General features: G+C 45.0%; 1 protein-coding gene, 2 long non-coding RNA genes and 1 pseudogene across 4 annotated transcripts; all 4 read right to left on the bottom strand.

Annotated features, from left to right (window-relative positions):
- Positions 1-5,774: 5,774 nt before the first annotated feature.
- On the bottom strand, positions 5,775-6,617 carry LOC118476329 (uncharacterized). Its single transcript, XR_004856252.1, has 2 exons — positions 6,459-6,617; positions 5,775-5,980 (listed from the first exon to the last, which is right to left on the bottom strand). It is a non-coding gene; the product is annotated as an uncharacterized lncRNA (long non-coding RNA).
- A 770-nt stretch (positions 6,618-7,387) lies between these two features.
- LOC109944516 (uncharacterized) lies at positions 7,388-9,788 on the bottom strand. 2 transcript variants are annotated; one of them, XR_002267578.2, is made up of 5 exons: positions 8,959-9,788; positions 8,555-8,668; positions 8,358-8,482; positions 7,602-7,691; positions 7,388-7,483 (listed from the first exon to the last, which is right to left on the bottom strand). It is a non-coding gene; the product is annotated as an uncharacterized lncRNA (long non-coding RNA). The 2 variants fall into 2 exon arrangements; XR_002267579.2 differs by lacking the exons at positions 7,388-7,483; positions 7,602-7,691 and having other exon boundaries at positions 8,262-8,482.
- A 451-nt stretch (positions 9,789-10,239) lies between these two features.
- Positions 10,240-12,143, bottom strand: LOC103648757 (ABC transporter G family member 39). Its single transcript, XM_008673167.1, has 10 exons — positions 11,983-12,143; positions 11,763-11,883; positions 11,569-11,657; positions 11,406-11,490; positions 11,118-11,277; positions 10,955-11,031; positions 10,814-10,864; positions 10,640-10,730; positions 10,333-10,543; positions 10,240-10,243 (listed from the first exon to the last, which is right to left on the bottom strand). Exons 1-10 carry the CDS (start codon positions 12,141-12,143, stop codon positions 10,240-10,242), a joined length of 1,050 nt encoding a protein of 349 aa, XP_008671389.1.
- A 286-nt stretch (positions 12,144-12,429) lies between these two features.
- LOC103648758 (uncharacterized) lies at positions 12,430-16,511 on the bottom strand (annotated as a pseudogene).
- Between the last annotated feature and the right edge of the window lie 4,416 nt (positions 16,512-20,927).

Genomic DNA, 20,927 nt, shown 5'->3' on the forward strand with positions numbered 1-20,927 from the left:
CTAGAACTCGTCGTAGTCTTGGAACTCCTGGAAGTCTCCTTCCACAGCTTCATCTTCTCCTGAGCAGTGGTTGCAATGCTGACAACCTGGGGGGGGGGGGGGGGGTTTGGTGTGTAGAGCAAGGGTGAGTACACATCAACATACTCAGCAAGTATCCTGTTTGGCTGTAGTGGACTAGCTTTATGTGGGGATAAGTCAAGCAGTTGCTTTTAGTTGGTCAGGTTATTACTTACTAGTAGAAAGCCAGGTTTTAACATTAACCCAAGTTATTAACCCAATGTATCCTTTCCAAACGGAAAGAATACCACTTACCAATACCATAATCATAACCAGAACCATCAATCTCATTGCCACCTGTACCAAAATATCTCTGATCAAGTATCACTAATCTCTGGAGCTCCCTTGGCCGCTCATAACCGTGAGCACGGCTGATATATCAGTTTCATAACACTCTGCAGAGGTTGTGCACTTTACCCACAAGCCGTGATTCCCTCTTGCCTCGGGCCGATCAAACCCTTAAACACTACCAAGGTGAATAGGCAGGGTTTCACTACGTAGCCTTTACAAAGATTCCCCGGGGCTGTAGCCACCCGTTAGGTTTCCTAAATGCACCGCACTCCTCCCCAAGGGGCGAACCCAAACTTGGCAGAGCGAGCCGCATACACCGAGCCCCATTGACGGCACGACGGCTAAGTGAACTACACCCCAGATCCTCTAATTATTCAGCTAAGGGCACCCCATTCCACCCTCATGGTTGCACTGTTTTCCCGGGCGGTCATCCATAGAACAGGTCCTTACGGAGAGGCACTCGAGAAACCGCTCGAGTCCCCTTGAAAACCACAAGTATAATCATAAAGAAGAACGGGAAAACAGCGTATCATAGATAATCACATCATGTTCATTGATTAGAGTTGAGCAATAGCATCAGACTAAGTAGTAATAATCCGACCCAAATAGGTAAACAAGGACATGGATAACAAAAGCTAGTCAATCCTTAGGTATAAATGTGTAATGCGGGAGGTGAATTAAAGAATGAATAGGACAGAGATAGGTCAAAGGACACTTGCCTCCACCAACCGACTGCTGCTCAGGGGCTTCTCCTGCGAATTCCTCGGGCTCTTCGACCGGATCGTTCTCTATGCGAGCGCAAACATACATACATCCATCCACATATTTAATACAAAAGAACAGTACACCATACAAGATAACAAATAAAGTGAATATGCACCAAGTATGACATTCGATAACGCATTTGTTATGGTTAGAAAGAAACGGGAAAGGTCTCGCAGGGGGTTAAATCTTATGCACTAATGACACAATTGGTTTTTAACAAAATAATTCTGTTATATATATTTATATATACTAATGGAAACCTAATCACTTTTAGTTGATCAACATTGCACAGGGTAAACAATTAACTACGTGAATCAATAACATAACGGAATTTTAAATTAAACTTCCTATTTTCCCATAGCATGAACAGTGATTAGCCTACTTAAAATACAGTAATTATGATCACAGAAAGTAAATAAAATAAAATAAAATAAAAAAAAACAGAGGGGGGGGCGGTTGAACCGGCCCTAGGGGCGGTTGAACCGGCCCTAGGCGGGGCGCGCAGGGGCGGCCGAGCCGGGGCGGCTGAGCCGGCGGCGGGCGGCCGGGCTGGCAAGGGCGGGCGGCGCAGGGGGCGGCCGAGCCGCTGGGCGCGCAGGGGCGCGGGGCAGGGCGTGGGGCGGCCGAGCGGCCGAGCCGGGGGCGCGCTGGGGGGGCGGCCGGGCTGGCCAGGCGGCCGAGCCGGGGGCGCGCTGGGGGGCCGGGGGCGCGGCCAAGGGGCCGAGCGGGCGGGGTGGGGCGGGCGGCCGAACCGGCCATGGGGCCGAGCGGCGAGGGGAAGGGGAGGGAGGAGAGGGGGAGGGAGGAGAGGGGGAGGGAGGAGAGGGGGAGGGGCCTCACCGGGGACGGGGACGGGGCGGCCGAGCGGGGCGGCCGATCGGCGACGGGGAGGGGCGGCGGCCTAGGCAGGGGCGGCGGCTAGGGCAGGGGTAGGGGCGGCGGCTTAGGGAGAGAGAGGGAAAATGAGAGGGAGAGGGAGAGGGTTTTGGGAAAAAGGGAGATGGGGGGCGGCATGGGCCAATTGGGCCCAAAAGGGGGGCGCCAGGGGCGGCTGGGCCGGCCGGGGTCGGCCCACGGCGCGGGAGAGAGAGAAAAAGAGGAGAGAGAAAGAGAGAGAAAAAGAAAGAAAAGATCTTCTCCTCATTTTCGAAATCCGATCTTTCTACATGCATGCATTTGCACTTTCAAAGCAATCAAAAGAAATGCAAGGTTCGGCATGGTGCATCAAACAACATAAGGTATTTAGGGTTTTTCCTACACGGGAGATCCAAACCGAATCCCGCTAAACTTTGAAAAAGGTCAAGGTTTAGCGAGGGGAAAAAGAAAAGGGAAAGGTAACGCCCGAATTTTGGCGAGTAAAGAAAAGAAAAAATTCAACTGCAAAATTCGGGGCGTTACACGTCCCATACCACCCTTATGGTAGCACTGTTTTCCCGGGTGGTTCTCCATGTTCCAATTAACAATATTATCTTATCATGAACAATAATTAAACAACGACATAATTGGAACATGACCATAATAAAACATTAGTTTCCCAAAACCACGTAGAGCAATAGCAAATCTACCCAATAATTCATCTATTTACAAGGTGAAGGATAAACAATGCTAGGGGAAACCTATTAGGTCCCATCAAATTAACATGAGCATGTCACAATGATTAACAGGAACATTTTTAGGTAAAAGGAGTGATCAAGGGCACAACTTGCCTGGGACTCGAGATTTCAAGTACCAAGATGATCTTCATATTCTCGCAGCCTCAATACTATTCGTAGCAATACAAACAAACACGGTATAGGCAAAATCAACATCACATCAAACATAAGCCCAAACTTCATAATAATATTCTATGCGATGCTCTAGGATTGTGGGTTCGATAATCACTAAATTTGGAGTTACGGTTGAAAAGATATGGTTTTTTAAAGATTTAGCAGTCAGGTACGAAAGAAATTAAGCACATAATTTTAATTTAGGTTTCATAACAGAATAAAGTTACCAGGGGATAAACAATATTATTATGGATTTACTGCAACTGGAATGGATCAATTTGGAGTTAAAATGAATTAACTATGAATTAAACAAGTTTCTAGATTTATTTTTATACTAAAAACCCATTTTCTTATTTAGATCTGAGTATTCCTAATAATTCTGGACTGCGCACATAATTACCAGAGAGCTCGGGGTCAAAACTATAAATTCTAGGACCTACTTGTAATTACTTTCGGCTTGAGGTGGACGGCGGTTTGATTCTAACTAAACCCAGGGGCTCTTTTGTGAATCTAGCTCGTCGAAGGGGTATGGGATGTCTAGAGCCGCACGATCCAATTTGGACGTGCAAGATTAGATCTAGTACTTTATGAATCTGGTATGGGACGGAGATCGTCAATCTAGAGATCGACAACTGAGAGGCAGCCACGATTTGAAACCATTCTGCACCCTCCATCCTCGATCCTATGGCCCAGATCAAAACCTACATGAATTGAACCTGTATCCATCGCAGACCATCAGATCTCGATCCTACGACGCACAGGGATGGACCCGAACTGTTATTGCCTGCTCTAATCTGGGCCGCACTGTAACGATCCAACAGCCCAGGGCCCCCGTCCCCGACCGAACAAACACCCACGACGGCGCAGAACAAGGCCACCGCTGTGGCGTACTCTTCCATGCGGCGGCGCCATGGCCCTGAGGCGCCCAAGCTCGCCAGCGAGCATGAACTCATGCCCAGACAGATCCACTTAATCGAGGATAGGCTAAGCACCCAGCGGATGATAAGGTGAATTCAACGGGGGAGGTTTTCACCCAGGATAGCGGCATAAAATCTTACCTCCACGGCGAGCAGTGGCTCGACGACGTTGATGGTCGACGACGTGAAATCACGCTACCTCGCCACGCAATCATCGCCCAAAGGTAGCACCCCCCCCCCCCCGACCTGCTCCGATAGCCCGTGTGGCTGATTCGTCCGTACGACGGTGGCCCAGCAACCATGGCGAAGTCAGATTTCATGGCGTCGAGCTTGCGGGACTGGCGCTGTGTGCTTGGTTTTGGCTAACGAAGGGTGGTGCGGGTCTATGTATTTATGCCCCCCAGGGAGCAAGGAAATAATCTAGCCGAGGAAGGAACGACCTCGGCGAGCTCCCAGGTGGCCCCGCGACGAGAAAATCGGTCCAAGCACAACCACCCGGGGGAGAAGAAAGACCCGGCCTGACCTGTGGGACCCAATCGGCGGTGAGAACGGAGTGGGGCGCGCGCGGTGAGAGCAGCTGACGGCGAGGAACCCATGTGTCCGTGACAAAAGCAGAAGCACGCGGGTCCACCAGAAAATCGCACGTCAGTGCGCGACGGGGTTTGGTTGCCCACAGGGCCCACACGCCAGCGTCTTAGGTTTTCCCACGCGTCCATGTGAGTCGGGCTGTGGCACGGTGGGGTTTTTGGGTCTGGTCATGGGATTCGGCCCAAGCTGGTAAGTCTGTTTTGTTCTTTTTTTCCTGTTTTCTTTTGTATATATATATTTCCAATTTCAATTGGACTTCAATAAAGTTTAAATTCTAAACTTAATTATAATGCACAATAAAAAAGGATACTAGCATGATAATCAAATCATACCTATTTTAGATATTTTATTTATTATTTTCTTTATTTAAGTAGATGCTTCCAATTAGTGATGCACACACATAAACATTCTTTTAAACAAAATTACTCTCTGAATGTATGACCTAATAAAAATATAATTCAATTAATCAATCATTTGGTACCTATTCACTTTTAAGAAGATAACTAGGTCAGTGCCCGTGCGTTGCAACGGGGACATATAATATCTCGATAACTTATATATGCACATATGTGTTATATAGTTATGAGATAGAGGATGACATATATGCAAGCTGTCCGGGATGACATCGAAGAGAAACTTGGACATGTGACGCACGAACACTCACCTAGTGTATATATAAGATAGGTCAGTGCTCGTGCATTGCATCTGAAACATATAATATCTCGATAACTTATATATACATATGTGTTATACGATTATGAGATGGATGACAACATTCGCGAGCCGTCCGTAATGATATCAAAGAGAAACCCAGGCCTGCAACGCACAGGCAATCACCTAATTGTGTATTATATAAAATATAAAAACCTAAATGTCAAACAATATTATTTGCTAATCCATCTTACCTATATAGTGCTTTGCATCTTTCATTGATGAGCGATGTAGCTCATATGTTCATATCCAGCTATTATACCAATGCACCATAGTTGTCAGCTAAAGGGTGGTCCTTAGAGCCACTATCATATGTTGACCTAGCATTTCTACCAAACACTGGTGATGGTGGTGATCTGGTGGATTGGAGGATTTATTTGGTTCTGCTTTCTTGATCTCCACCGACAAGCAAAGCAAATGACCTAAGCCTGGTCAAAGTCTCTTCCATTAATTACTATTAATTTAATCAGTCATGGACCAATAGAAAATTGGTTTGGATTTGTGAGTGCGGTGAGAGGAAAATAACTTATGCATAAATTAAGAACATAACATGATGTTAAAAATGTAAAATGGTATTTTGTTCAAGTTGGCCAGACATGGGCAGAGGAAACCAGGTCTGTGCAAAAACCGGGCCAGCCCGAAACAATTTCTACAATTATATACGTAGAATTAAATAAAATATTGGAAAGACATTCTCTCATTAATCTTAGGACAGATTCGAAATACATAGTTCCAAGAAAACTACAAAACAAGTTAAGTTTCATGCTCTGATGAAACAACTATTAGAGCGAAGATTTCATCGCATCATTCCCTCCACCGATGACCACAATCAGGGCTGCAGCACACAAAGAACAGGGTCATCCCCTCCTCCCCTCTTGCTGCGGCCTGCAAATGATAAAAAGAAGCGCTGGGCTTAAGTTTGTCTCAAAACATTTAAGCAGGTTCAGTACCATCAATTGCAACTACTGAAATACAAATATCACTTTGCTGCAGAAACGGTAAACACGGTAATTTTGAACAATACAGAAAGAGACATGAGCGATACGCTCTGCATCTCCAAATGGCATTTGGTAGTAGTATTTACTGCACAAAAGAGAACCCATATCCTGGCACCAAACAATAATACAAGGCCACGTTTTCTTGGGATCTGACTCCTGACTTGTGAATGAGGACATGCCCATGTCAGTGATATACATGACGACCTCAACATTTAGGATAGACAACGCCAAAAATAAAAAGGGAAGCAAGATCCAACGTTAACATTAACAAGGTGCAGAATTTTGGCATATTTATTTTTAACAAGTTATTTAGATTGCATAACAATATCACATGAAAATGCGATAAGGCAAAACAAGAAAAATACCTGGAAGAAAACAGCCTCTCCATGCCCACAGAGATTGCAGCGGACAATCTTGGTTCTGGGAAGAGTTGGATCAGAAGCTACATCCTGCAAGACCTGGGTTCGCTCCCCAGCAGTGTGGTGCACCTCGTTCCGATAGACACAGTTATTGTCAGAGACCTCCTGAACCAGACCAGGAATAGTACTGTTAACTTGTAAGCAGAATAAATGGTGTTTGAGGGATGGCAAATTATTGTCAAAGACATAACCAACACTATAGGACAAGTGTAGTATATTTCAGTGTGTGCAGAACATAGTTATTAAGGCGGTAAGGCGATGGACCTCCTGTTTATATTTTAGGGGATAAAACATAAGGCGAGGTGACGCTTCAAAGTTAATAAACAAGCTAGCACTTTTATATGGCAGTCGAGCCATCCAGACCTAGCACAAAAACACCACGCTAACTCTGCCCAGGGACATTAATGGACAGTTGGGCACGGATTTTAGGGTCACAAACTATCAGGCTTTTTTTGGCCTGGCTTGGCCTGACCTGCAAAATGTCTGTATCATGAAGAATTTCCATATGTAGTTGGTTGGAACAGTGGTCTAATTTAGCAAATTACTTCATGCATGATATTGAACAACATTTAGAACAGATTTATGTCCCAGATTGTGTTAGTAAAGAGTACCAAAATGGTTCAGGTGCAAACATGTTTCAATTGAAATGATGATTTCCACAATTTGCATTTTGCAAACCACATTTCTTAGATAAATCTTGTCTCCAACAATTACATTCATTAAAACAGTGTAGTAAAAATAAGATTAACTACTGAAAATATGAAACAACCACATATAACTACATCTATATGACATCCAGTTTTAGTCTGCAAACTTGGAGAAGCAAGTTAATATGACTATCAGGATTCATGATTCATGAAGTTTTTTCTGTCACTAAACAATGTGTTTGTTATATTTATGTTTTTATTATAGTAAAGCATCAAATGCAGTTGTGTGTTTGTAATTCCATGTGTATCGCCAAGTGACAATTCCTGACCAATGGAAATGGTCCATTTACAACAAAAAAATGAAAAAATGGAATCAAATTTCTGATGCAAGATATAACCAAGTCATTCCAGGAAGATTATAATAATAGAAAAGGTGATGAACCTGTAGGAGTGTCAAATGCGGGCAACAACCTCTGAGCTATGTCAGCAGCTAAATGAAGTAACTGGTCATCATAAGATTGGATTCTCATACCTGTCAACGAGAAGATACAATAAGAACTGGACCATTTGAACTGTTCAGCCTTAAAAAATCTCTTTGCCCAAGAAGCACTCTTAACACACAATAACAATTAGGATCCAAATAACAATAAGCAAAAAAATCAGTCTACAATATTTTTTTGGTTGACCCCCTATAGGCATTATGCTAATTTTATTGCTTACACATAATAACTCTGAAATCTTCTCAAGTCTTAGGCATGAATAAAATGCGATGGCTGAAACACTCAAAATCTATTTAGATATCTGTTGGTTTAACCCTGTTAAGTGTTATAGGTTTAGAATTAGAAACATTCCTTATTCATCTATGCACATACAATAGTTGGCATGATACTGTGGATGAAAATAGCACAGTGAAATGTCCACCATTTCATTTTAAAAAAATTACTGTGGATTATTTCTCTTTCCTACAATTTTTCTACATTCAGTACAAAAAATGTTTAGTGAAACTTGAAAAGGCTCCAGAACCCTTGCAACAATCACAAGGAAAAGGCTAAAAACATCAGGAAAGTGCAGAACTTAATCCAGATTCCAGAGCATTCAGCCATTTCAATATATTAGATAGCCTCAACTATAAAACATAAATTAGTATACAACTATACATAAATGTTTTCAAATAGCTCATGAGGCCTCATCGCAATACCCATATCCATAACGAGTGGAAGAGTGCCAGTTGTTGATCTACTCTTCAAAAAACTCTCGCTCGTGCAGAAGCCATGAAGGCACAACACCTTGGCTCTCTTGTCCTGCTTCATGAGCTCAACTCTCCTAAGCATAGCGTAAGTTTAGACAAACACAAGAAACTTTAGACCCAGAGGACATGTGAAAGCTGGTACCTACCACTTCAAGGCTCCATGTCGCTTTCACCCAACTCTAGTTGTACCATAACTCAAGCACCACATGACAACATGTTGAAAGAAGAGAAGAGGTTGTGTTACCTAAGTCTGGGAAGTCCTGCAGAAGTAGATCACTCACATAAGAAATGATTCTAATCCCAGGAACACTTAAAACATATTAAATACTACATGCTCCATGGTTTGTTGACTTTGCTTCTTATCTTATAAAGATTAAAAAACTGGTGTGTACTGAATACTTGTTAATCGAGCAGAAATGGTTACCCAACTCAGAACAATGAAAAGAGCAGATATGTCTTAGTAGCTGGCAGATGAATTATCGTTGTACCTATATGGTTGAAGAAAGAGAAAAAGATGGATGGGTATGCTTGCTCACGGTCTCAAACTAACCTTGTATCCGAGGGGGCAGAAGTGGAAGGAGTCTAGAAGGCTGAAGAATGATGCAGTCATATGCAGACTTGAAGAATTATGGACATAAGCTGCACATATACAGGCAAATGCATTACACAAATAGATACAGGTCTGTAAAACCACATAACCAAACTGCATTTCTTTCTCCGGAACGCAGTCCAAAACAAATAGATACAGGTCTGTATTTCATGGATTAAAACATCAAAGGATGTAGTAAACTCTATAGAACTACTTGTGCGTCCAAAAAGATTCTTGCGCAAGAATATAGGATAATCTGCTATCAAGCACACAGAGACATTGGAAAGTTGCAAACTTGAATGAAGCACCTAATAGAAACAAGAATAAATACAACTAAAAAACGTATGTACTACCTGAATAATCTACTTGCATAATCAAGCATACAGAGACATCTGGTAAATAATAAACAAGAATAAACACCGCCTTCAAACAGTAGAGACATTTGGCAGTCCTAGAATCAAAGTAAACAGTGTAACCCCTATCTGTATTTTGGTAGTCCCAGAATCGAAGTAATCGAACTAAAATCACAGTCCTAGAATCGAAGTAATCGAACAAGAATAAACACTACAGAAGACCACAAGCAGTCCCAAAATCGAAGTAACCAAACTGAACAGTGTAACCCCTATCTGTATTTTATGGATTAAAACATCACACGAAGTAATCGAACAAGATGTTGCTAGCCATAAACCTTTTTCTTGAAGCATGTTTCTGCGCTCCTGGACCAGTCTTTGCTCGACGATATGACAGTGGAGACAATGCCGATCTCGACCCCGCCTGATAATATGCCCTTGAACACGATACATGTACGAAAAGTGTTGATGTTGCTAAAATCTTCACAAGCGACTTCAAGCTCAGCTCTGTTCAGCTTTTGGGCACCTGAATACAGGAAATAGACCGGTGATCTCTTCCTGTGATGTAGTAGGCTATAATCTTAGCTGAGTGGCTAAAACCAATTCGTCCAATGTCATGTTCCTTAACCCAGAATCAATTTTGAATAATTCAGTGGTTCGCAAGAATAGGAATGTTAGAAGCCTGTGATGTTTGTACACTCGAGCAAAAGATTGGAAAAAATCTCTATCAACTCTCCACTCAATTTTGCACCTCTCCCAGTAAACCCTCTTCACCCCTTTTACGTGCCTAGCACTAACTGCCTAGAGAATTACAAACACCAGAATGTTAGCATCGCCTAGCCCCCACAATATCTTAAAAGGTAGAAATGCTCTGTGACTTGCACTACAACTTTCAACTACGTAGCAAACATCACTGTTTTACGTTTAAACCTTTAACCAAACAAACCACTCCATATGGCAGGAAGCATTATGTAAAATCAGTAACCTGGCTACGCGATAGATTGAGGACGTCATCGCCCTGTGAGCCAGCCGTGTCACGAGGAGGAGGATCTCGTACAGATCCATGGCACACAACCTGTCACCCATCGCCATCGTGCTGCGGATCCGGTCTTCTCCCTCGTGCGTGAGGCGTTGGTGACCATCGATAGTAGTAATAGAATAGAATAGCGCCTTAGCTGGACCAACAAGCATCTCGCCTGTGAAAATTCAACAAGACATGAAATCAGATTTTTTTCGAGCAGGGCCAAAGAGTATGATGCACAATTCTTAATTTAACTGTAGATTGCATATACCGGTTGTGACATGCTTCTTTTGTCCTCCTGAGATACCTCTGATCATAGAGTCTCCAACCATTGTATCCGCACAGATCTCCAGACCCAGAATCTGCAAAAGAAATACAATTACTGTTAGGGGGCATATATATCCATTTTACGTATTTTCTTTTTCTGCAGTATATTTTTACTTACCTTGAGGATGTAATCTGTAACCACGCTCTCCTGACCTTCCACGGAGATAGCCTGTTTGCACAGAAGCACAAATAACTTTGAGTACCCTTTGTCACTTCCAATGTAAACACAGGATTTGGTTAGAATTAAATGGATTTTTACCTTCATGTAAACATCGACATCAGGATCTGGTTTAATGTTGGCTTCTTTCTCCCTTCTTGAAAGCTCAGTAAGCATGTCTGCGTAATTTGAAAACACCATCAGGTTCACTTCACCGAAGGTGAATAATTATCTGTGTTCCTTTCCAATGTCTGTGTTTACATACCATAACGCGTTCTGACTCCTTGACATCTTGCAAAGAAGGCAAGTGTTTCCCGGACTGTCATTTCGCCGACGTGAACATCGTGCTGCCCAATGTATGCCGATGTCCTCTGAGGGACAAATTCATCCATGTCATGACCATTGTAAGTCACTCTTCCTGAGACCTGAAAATTACCATTGCAAGTTCACCTATTCAGTACAGTTTACAACTATCTCTCTCTCTCCCAATATATACCCTTTTTGCCTAGAATTCAGAAGTTCACAATCAAGAAATTATCGCAAGATGTGATACCTTCAGATTGGAGTCAAGTTTCCCTGCCAAAGCCAGAAGTAGACTTGTTTTCCTGGATCCAGGAGGTCCAAGCAGCAAGGACATTCTGAACGAAGTGCCAGTTAGTAAGTACAACTACAGAAAAACTGAAAACCTTGCACTTTAAAATTCTTTGGCTTCTTACCTGCCGGGTCTTATGACCCCACTGATATCGTGAAGGATGGAGACATGCCTCTTCCCGCTAGAGACGATGTGCATAGCACTTAGTACATCCTATGATGGGAGCAGCTCACGAGAGTTAGTAGCCGAAGGAATTCCTTCTCCGTGGCTGCCTAGGAAGCATGGAGGGGTGCCCGCTGCTGCAGATGAGATGCATACCATGACTTTGTTGGAGAAGAAGTTGGTCATCGCGGGGACACCTCGGTTGCCGACGTAGGCCTCGGCGTCGATGTTCAGGTTCTCAAAACGCACCTCTACCGTCGGATTATCGATCCCAACCCTGCAGGTCAATTTACAATCGCTTTCTGAATTTCTCTTCACTTCACCGGTGACCAAGGATTCAAATAAGAGCTGAACTTTTTTTCTTTCTTTTACTCACCGCTCCATGCGGTCGCGGAGCTTGAGCAGGAAGCGCTCGTTGTCCTCCTCGGCGGTGCGCACGAGGCGCTCGATGAGGTTCTTGCGCTCCTGCATGCCGAGCCCCTGGATGTCCACCTCCTCGACGCCGGCCGCGGCCCCCGTGAGGATGCCCTTGCGCATGCGGGAGATCCTCCAGCTCCAGCGCTTCGTAGTCGCCGGTGCCACAAATAAAATTCACTCTCTAGCCTTCTGAAATTTAATGAAACTGAAACCACAATGTTTACTTATTGTGTTAAATGCCTTATCACATTCACATATTGTAGAAAGAGACATAAGCAGCATACCCGCGCAAAACCAGGTTGTCTAATGGGTTCATCTACAGGATAAAAATTCAATATATCTTTTTCTGCCTCTCCATTTAGCCATTTGATCTACAGGCTGATCGATGCATGCATATATAGCATAGTTACATAGTTTCATACTCCTCGTGGAAGTACCTCGTGTGTGGATGGTTCGGGGTATCGTCTTCCTTGGGCCGGCACACGGTAATGCTTGCCTCGCTCGACGCCTTCTCCAATGCGGCCACCCGCTCATGGATGACCTTTAGTCGGTCGTCTCCTAGAGCTCCCTCCCCTTCCGGCGTGACCAGCACCAGCTGATGGAGGACAGGGGACTTATCCAGGAAGAAGCTGAGCAACTGCAGCTGGCACCATGTCCCACTAAAATTCACAAACTTGACGAACGTCAGTTGGTCAAGGACGATCTCCTCCTTGGGTGCCATGTCTTCGCTGTCATCGTTCTCGACGCTCCACACTGCTGCCGATGAGCTGCCTTCTCCCTCCCGCTTGTGATCAATATGGAGCTGCGGATGGAGTTCAGCTCCGGTAAGCAGCAGCAGCTAGAAAAACGAGTTTTACCTGCCCAAGAAATGAGAGAGCCTTACACGCACAAAGAGCCGTTGAAGGACTGGAAGTGGGATGAGCTTGAAGAAAGCGGACACGGCCTCAAGGCAGTAACCTTCGTAGTTCATCAGCAGCTGCAACTCTTCTAGGTTCGGCATGTCTTTGAATGGGTCGAGCCAGCTGAGTGAATCAACATGCTAATCCGATCCACAAGAGTATCCCAATCCCATTCACAGGAAGCGTCGCGGTTGGTGACGAAGACGTTGCAGTGCAGGGCGAACGACTCCAGCGCGGGCGCGTCGACGCAGAGTTGTTTCAAGGCCTGGCAGCCCACGAGCTCCAGCACCCGCAGCGTCTCGCTGGCCACGCTCACCATGGCGAGGCGGGAGCAACGCTTCAGGCTGAGGCGCTCGAGCGCCGGGCAGTTGGCGACAAGGCCCCGGAGCGCCTCGTCGGTGACGTCGACGTGGCTGAGGGAGAGCGAGCGGAGGCCGGCGAGACCCACCGCGGGGAGCGGAATGGCGCGGAGGCTGAACCGATCGAGCGCCAGCCGCTCTAGTGAGTTCCTGGCCTGGAACAGATCGGCGGGGAGCTCCAAGAGCGGCGCCTCGTGACCGGCGTGCGGGTCCTCCTCCTCCTAGCCCTCCTCCTCCTCCTCCTCCTCCTCGCCCTCCTCCTCCTCCTCCGGTAGCGGCGGTGCCAAATCCACTTCGACCGCTCTGGCGCCCCTCCGCAGGCCAGCCGCGATCCACCCGATGACGTCTTGCCTGTCCAGATCTGATGGGCAAACCAACGCCACGCATGAGTCTGCTGACCGGTTGGGTGAAGGCAGCCAATGGGGAGGAGTTGGAGGACAGCAGTGCGCTGGAGGCCGCCGATGGGGAGGTGGAGTCCGACGGTGCGGTGGGGGAGGATGTGGAATGCGATGATGGGGTGGAGGAGAGGGAGGGGAGGCCACCGGAGTTGAGCGCAGTGGAGGAAGCGCGTGAGCCCATGGCTGGAGCCGCCGGCGGAGATTAGGTCGCGGCCGTGGCTGGAGATTAGGTCGCACGGTAGGCTACACGCTGGACAGTGGGCTGCACGATGGGATGGGCCTCAGATCTACACAAAAATCATTGGGCCGCACGAACCGCTGCCACATGCGTGTGCCATCTATTTTATTAGTGCCACATTGGCCATTGAGAGTGATGGAACATGGCTTATAAGGGCAGCTGTGGATTCTATGTTGCTCACTGAGGGAGATGGAACGGAACGTAGCACATAAACTTGTGCAGGTATTGTTTATTTTGTTGCGCGGGACTAACGGAGACAGAACAACCGTTGGCAGAACGCGTCAGAGGCAGAACACGTCAGAGGCAGACTACTATTGCTTACTTAATAAGTAGTAGAGATTTCTGATGTTTAATCTTTATTAAAAGATATTTTAACTTAAGTTTCGTATTCAACAATATCTCTAAATTTATTATTAAAAAGAATATCTTAATAATAATTTTAATAGGGTCTATCTATTCAAAATCTTATAGAAGGGTTTTCCCCAAATATCAAAATAGGATATTAGGGTGTTACATACGTCCAAAGTACATGGACATCAGCTATAGCAATGCAAGCTGATGCATCAGCGTGTACCATTTCTACATCGTCGCCTACCCCATTGGAACAACATCTGGTGCAAAGTAGAAGTTATACATTAATTTGTGTGGATCCAATCTCTGACTAATATCAGACTATAATTCCCTTCTACATCGGCGACCAAAAAGGAACAACAATGATCTTTGTCCAAATGGTTGATTCAATGGACGTGACTCCCTTCGCCTTGATCGAACTTTCGCTCCCAACGCCACTGAGAGTCATATTAGTATTGACTAGTTCGTCATCCTGCTTCTCTAATTTTATGTACAATGAGTAAGAAATTAAATTCACGGTCGCCCCACCATCTACTAACATTTTAGCAATTGGTACTCCATCAATATGACGACGCATAAAGAGCGGCTTCAAATGGTTGACCGATTCTTTTGTCTTGGTGAAAGCGGCCTCTTTAGGACCAAAATCAAATTAAGCAACAACATGTTCATCGTCACCGATAATAGTGTAATCGGCTAAAAATGTAATTACATTAACAGCCATACCTACGTGCTCGGGCGAGGCTCTATAGTCGACCAGATCCTCTCCTAGTAGATCATCTTCCTCGATGTTTTTTTGTCCATAGGTGCCGGCACGTTGCCGGAGGCTTCCTGGCGAGGCGCGAACAGTCCAGACTCAGTGGTCGGATGGTTCGCACTAGGCTCAGATGGTCCGGCTGCTGGAGTCGGACGGTCCGCCATACCTGCAGAGAGCTGTGTAGCTATTGTTTTGTCCTATGTTTTTGTGACCATTTGATTTGCTTTGATGACCTTTGGTCTCTACCTCTTTTCTGGTGGTGGCTACTGCGGATGTGTATGATTAAATATTTTTTCTGCCTCTTTTTCCCTGCTCTATTTTGCTCTCAGGCGCTGCAACTTGCACTTTTGAGGCCGTTTAGTCCCAATGGGCACCATCGGAGCATGGAGTATTTCAAGTCGGCTGCTTTGCTGGTTGCTCCTGTCTTTTGTTTCATCTGTCTTGACTGATTTACCAAAAATCGTCAGTCCTTCGTTGTTCCCCTATATGACAACAATTGTTGTGCTTATTTTGGTGATATCTCCTTTTGTCGTTCTTTTGGTGCATGTATACATTTCCTCGCTATGCCCCTATTAGATTGGTTGGCCCTTGCGACCGAGTAGTCCGGCAAACTCGTTGGACCTATGCCTAGTGACCGGATTGAGGTGAACCCAATCGGTCTTGCACTGGGGGTGTCAGCCTGTCAAATACAAAAGTTTGGGGTGTCGTCCAAGCGGGGTACTGTGGCATCCCATATGGATATGGTGGTATGCCCCACATTTGAGTTGGGACATAAGGTGGAGGTTGGTATGCATATTGATAGGGCACAGGTTTGTATGGGGGGTGGAAGTGTCCATGCATATTGATAGGGCACGGGTACATTGGGTTTTAAATGAGTATCGTGATGTGCTGACTCCTCCGATTGGTGAGATGACTCAATCAGTCTTACCTGTCGTCGCTCTTGGGAAGGTGAGTGAGGTCGCTTGTTGGCCGGTCACTTGGGCCTGCCTTCTTTTTCACATATTTAGGTAATAACTCATCAAAGGTCAGGTCGACTTTGATCAGTCGACCGAATTCCTTGAACGTGTTTCTCTTCCACGTACCTATTTCTGGTCATCAAGGTTTGAAGGTATGTAGTCGTCGCTGCTCCTGGGCGCTGCCGAACTGTCTGCCTGACCCACTCAAACTGTCTAGCAGTGTCCAAACCGTCCACGTTTACACGCCGGACCATCTGTGGTGTGCAAAACAGGATGATATGCCTGGCCGCCTGGTTGTGCCAGCCCCCGGCGTTGGAGGTCATGATGGTGTTCTTCAATGTCTCCCCTCCATCTGGGGTCTTTTTTGCCACCAGTTTCCTGTAAGAAATTTTGGTGTTTTCATCGGCCCCTCGTGGGTCGTCGATGATGACCTCCTTGTCTTTGTCCTTATCGGCTGCGCTAGGCCGAACCAAAACTTTTTTATCATCAAAGTTAATCATATTCGTCGGAAAGTGCAATGTGTCCACCTGCATTTCTTGAAATTTCAATTGGCCCTTGTTAATGGCCGATTGGACCTGTCGTCGAAACACATTACAATCATTAGTGACATGAGATAATGAATTGTGCCACTTGCAGTAAGCACGACACTTAAGTTCGTCGGCAGATGTAATAATATGATTTATTTTAATGATGCCGCTTTTGAGTAATTCATCAAAAAAATATCACATTTGTCAATATTAAATTTAAACTTAACCTATTCTTGTCGTTTCTTTTGAACCGGTTGTAAAGAGGAACAAACTGGAGATTTGGCCTGCTTTGTCCAAACCATCTCAACAGCGTACCCTTCTTTTGATTCGTCGTTCGAGCTACTCTAGTCACATTCTACTACATGGACGGTGTGACAAACCACTTTAGTAGTATCTTTGGTTCAACTTTTACAAGCCAAAGCCCTCTAGTGTAACTGAGCTAGCGTGAAAAATTGAATGCATTCTAATCTTTCTTTTAAATAATAATGCATTCCATTAAATGCTAATCTTGCTTGCTGTTTTTCTGCCAGGTGAATTTGGAAACATTAGTTTCTTGTGTCCCAAAACCTCCTGATGTAGTCATTAATCGATTCATCCTTTCCCTACCGCAGAGCTACTAAATCTACTAGGTCTAACTCATAATCGCTGGAGCAAAAATGATCATGGAATTTTTTTCTCTAAATTCCCCCACGAAAAATAGAGTTATGAGGCAGTGTGGCGTACCATGAGAATGCAGTCCCTGTTAGAGACAACGAGAATAAACAAACGCAGAACGTCTCTTTGTCGGTTAGTTCTCCTAACTGTGCTAGGAACTTGCTGTTGGGGGTCTTCTTCCTCTGAAGGTCCTCAAAAACATGACTAACCATATGTTTCTAGTGTGACATGGGTTATTTCAGAGGGGAGCTTCGGCTTTAGGATAAAGGTTTTCTCTTATGACAAGATGGAAATACAACCCGAAGGTGATGAAAATGGACGACGAAGCTATGGCCAAAGAGCTTCGACTTGAAGTGATGACGAAGACCAAGTACGATGATGGAAGAGAAGGGACAAAGACCACTTAATCCCTAATAATTCATATTATGTCCATAGATGAATGTTAAGGGCATAAATGTATTTTCACCCAGGCTGCGTCCCGTGCCTATAAATAGATGAACAATAGCACCGTACTGTTCAAGTTGAATTGTATTCACTCTCTCGCATCCTCACCTTCGAGCAAGCCGAAGGTATCAATGTAATATTAACATTTTTGATATTTACATATGTTTTATGGAATGCAAGAATAAATGAATTATTAAGATATAATTATCATATTTATTCCTTCGCATTCCTATATTTGCATTGATATGATGAAGTTGTGTCTTTCTTGACCTTCGTTTGAGAAGTATTATATTCATAAGGAGATAATGCTTCGAAGGACGAAGGTCCCTAATGATTAACAATTGTGTTGCCTTGTTCTTAACTCACAACATTTGAGAACAAGTGACCAATATTGGCGCCCACCTCTGGTGAATTCACTTCCACAACCTTCGGCAAGCATTCACCTTCGACATGCCACCGAAGAAGGCAACGTTGCCAGGGGCTGCCCTGCAGCCACCGGACAGAAATCAGGACGCACTCTCCCTGCGAGAGGCTAGGAGCCAAAAGAGAAAGGCCACCAGTCCGACTCTTCAGGAGGAGCAGCTTGACTAGGAGATCAGAGATCTAGAAGCAATCCATCAACAAGTACAAAGAAAAAAGGAGAAAATGCTTTGGTTGGCTGACCTTTAGAAGAAGATCGACGAAGCAGCTGAGGAGATGCGTCATCTTACTCAAGATGACCAGGACCGAAGGCCTCAGCACAGGGGACTTCGTTAGGAAAGCCCATTCAACAATGACGAATGGTACGATGACTTCCATCATGGCAATTTTACTTTTGATGATGCTTCTCCTCTGGTAGCAGAATTGCAGGCTACTCCGTGGCCACAATCATACAAGCCACCTCAGTTACCCATGTATGATGGGCATTCGGATCCAAAGCAATTTCTGATGAGCTACGAGGCAACAATATCCTCGTATGGGGGCAACACTGCTGTCATGGCAAAGTCCTTCGTCATGGCAGTCAGAAGTGTGGCCCAGATATGGTATTCCTCCCTTCGGCCAGGGACAATCACATCATGGCAGAAGCTCAAAGACATGCTAGTCACCTGCTTCCAGGGCTTTTAGACGAAGCCAGTCACTGCTCAGGCCTTATTTCAATGCACGCAAGACCATGAGGAGTACCTGCAGGCTTATGTCCGAAGGTTCCTGCATTTGAGAGCTTAAGCGCCTACAGTGCCCAATGAAATTGTTATTGAGGCCATGATCAAGGGACTTCGTCAGGACCTACAGCCCAATATTTTGCAAGGAAGCCACCACAAACCTTGGAAAAACTCCTTCAGAAGATGGATGAGTACATCCGGGCTGATAATGATTTCCGCCAAAGAAGGGAGGAAGCATACAAGTTTTCTGAAATGACCAGGGGCTTCGGAGGAAGACTTCATCCCAGGCATATCAGGTCAATCCATAATTCCAATGCCAACGATGAAAGGGCCAACAATGCTCAGAGCAGCCATCATAGCTCATAGTCTTCGGGCATGCAACAAACCTCTTACAGACCACTAGCTTCGAGAGGCAGGGAGGAAGAAGCTTCAGTGGAGGAAGGTTCGGCAATCAACACAGGAAGTTATTCTGCCTTTTCTGTGGTGAGGACAAGGGTCACACAACAAGGACGTGTCAGGTCACGATCCAAAAGCAAAAGGAAATTACTGAAGCTGAGGCGCGGCAGAATCAGCCGAAGCAGGTCCTCCATACTGCTCCGTGCTACTCTCCATACATCCCAAAATACGTAGGCAATCAACAGCCTATGGCTTCTGTAGCTTCAGCAAGTCACTCACAAGCCTCTTAGGCTTAATTACCACCGCCCCCACCAATGGCGCCCGCCCCAAATCATGATCATTAGCCACAAGGGCACCTTCGGCCTCAACAACAACATGACCTTCAGGAGCAGTCTGAAGCTCGCACAGTTAATAGCACTATGCCCGAATCCGGGCATATCTACTTAAGATGACACAATGTTTTGATCAAAAGAAAGCTCTAATTTGTTCCATTCCTACTATTTTTTACTTTTATATTTCTGTCGCAAAAGACAATATAGGAAGGTTTAACCTTCAACTCGATGTAATAAACCTGTGGTTACACCATCGAGTGTGACAAGACCAAGTTTCGAAGCTCCAAAGATGTTCCTAAGGGAGCATAGAGTAAGTTCCGAAGCTCCAAAGACGTGTTCCTAAGGGAGCGCAGAGTAAGTTCCGAAGCTCAAAGGCTTTTCCTGTTGGGGGCCTTCGTCTTCCGAAGTCCTCAAAAACACGACTAACATATTCTCCAGTATAATATACTATCACAGGTGGCTTCGCCTTTGAGATGAAGGTGAACATAGTATGAAAGGTGTGATCTGGAAGAAGGATGAACCAGTTCCGAAGCTGTGGCTGAAGAAGCTTCGACTCAATGCAAGAACGATGATGAAGGATGAAACCAACTTAAAAGGAAAAGACTGTTCAGTCCTCGACAGATTACCTTTTATCTAATAGTAAATGTTAGGGACATGAATGTAATTTTACCCAGGTTGCGTCCTCTGCCTATAAATAGATCAACAGTAACACTGTATTGTTCACGCTGACTTGTATTCGCTCACGCGTCACTCTCGGATTTTTACCTTCTGTCAAGCTGAAGGTACCAATGTAATTTGATATCATTAATGTTTGTTCATGATTATATAATGATAATATGAATAATTTGATGACTTGATATAATTATTCATGCTTTTTCTATGTTTCATATGTCCCTGTTTATATTCTACATATTGAAATGATGAAGGCATGTCCTTCACGACCTTTGTCCGAAGATCATTATATCTTAAGGGAGATAATGCTTCAAAGGACGAAGGTCTTTAACCATTAACATTTGTGTTGCCTTGTTCTTAACTCATTGCATTTGAGAACAAGTGACCAACATTGGCGCGCCCACCTCTAGTGAACTAACTCGACCGACTTCGGCAAGCATCGACCTTCGTCATGCCGCTGAAAAAGTCGTCAGGGCCAGGGGCTGCACTGCAGCCACTGGATATTAATCAAGAAACACTACATGAATCTTAGAGCCAGAAAAGGAAGGCTACCAGTCCAACACCCCAGGAGGAGGAGTTGGACCAAGAAATCAGGGACCTTGAAGCCATTCATCAATAGGTCCAGAAGAAGAAAGAAAAAATGCTTCGTCTCGCCGATCTTCAGAGGAAGATTGATGAGGCCGCTGAGAAAATGCGTCATCTCACCCAGGATGACCAAGACCGAAGGCCTCAATACAGAGAGCTTCATCAAGACAATTCGTGCAACGATGACGAATGCTATGATG

Source organism: Zea mays, chromosome 2 (assembly GCF_902167145.1).
Source record: "Zea mays cultivar B73 chromosome 2, Zm-B73-REFERENCE-NAM-5.0, whole genome shotgun sequence".
Classification (NCBI taxonomy): Eukaryota; Viridiplantae; Streptophyta; class Magnoliopsida; order Poales; family Poaceae; genus Zea; species Zea mays.

Bases quoted from the DNA above. Each gene is read 5' to 3' on its own strand.
- LOC103648757 (XM_008673167.1), bottom strand. From the start codon at position 12,143: ATGCGCAAGGGCATCCTCACGGGGGCCGCGGCCGGCGTCGAGGAGGTG. The intron at 11,658-11,762 runs GTATGCATCTCA...CTCCCATCATAG, and splicing joins TCTTCTCCAACAAAGTCATG to GATGTACTAAGTGCTATGCA. The intron at 10,865-10,954 runs GTAAAAATCCAT...CTGTGCAAACAG, and splicing joins ATGTCGATGTTTACATGAAG to GCTATCTCCGTGGAAGGTCA.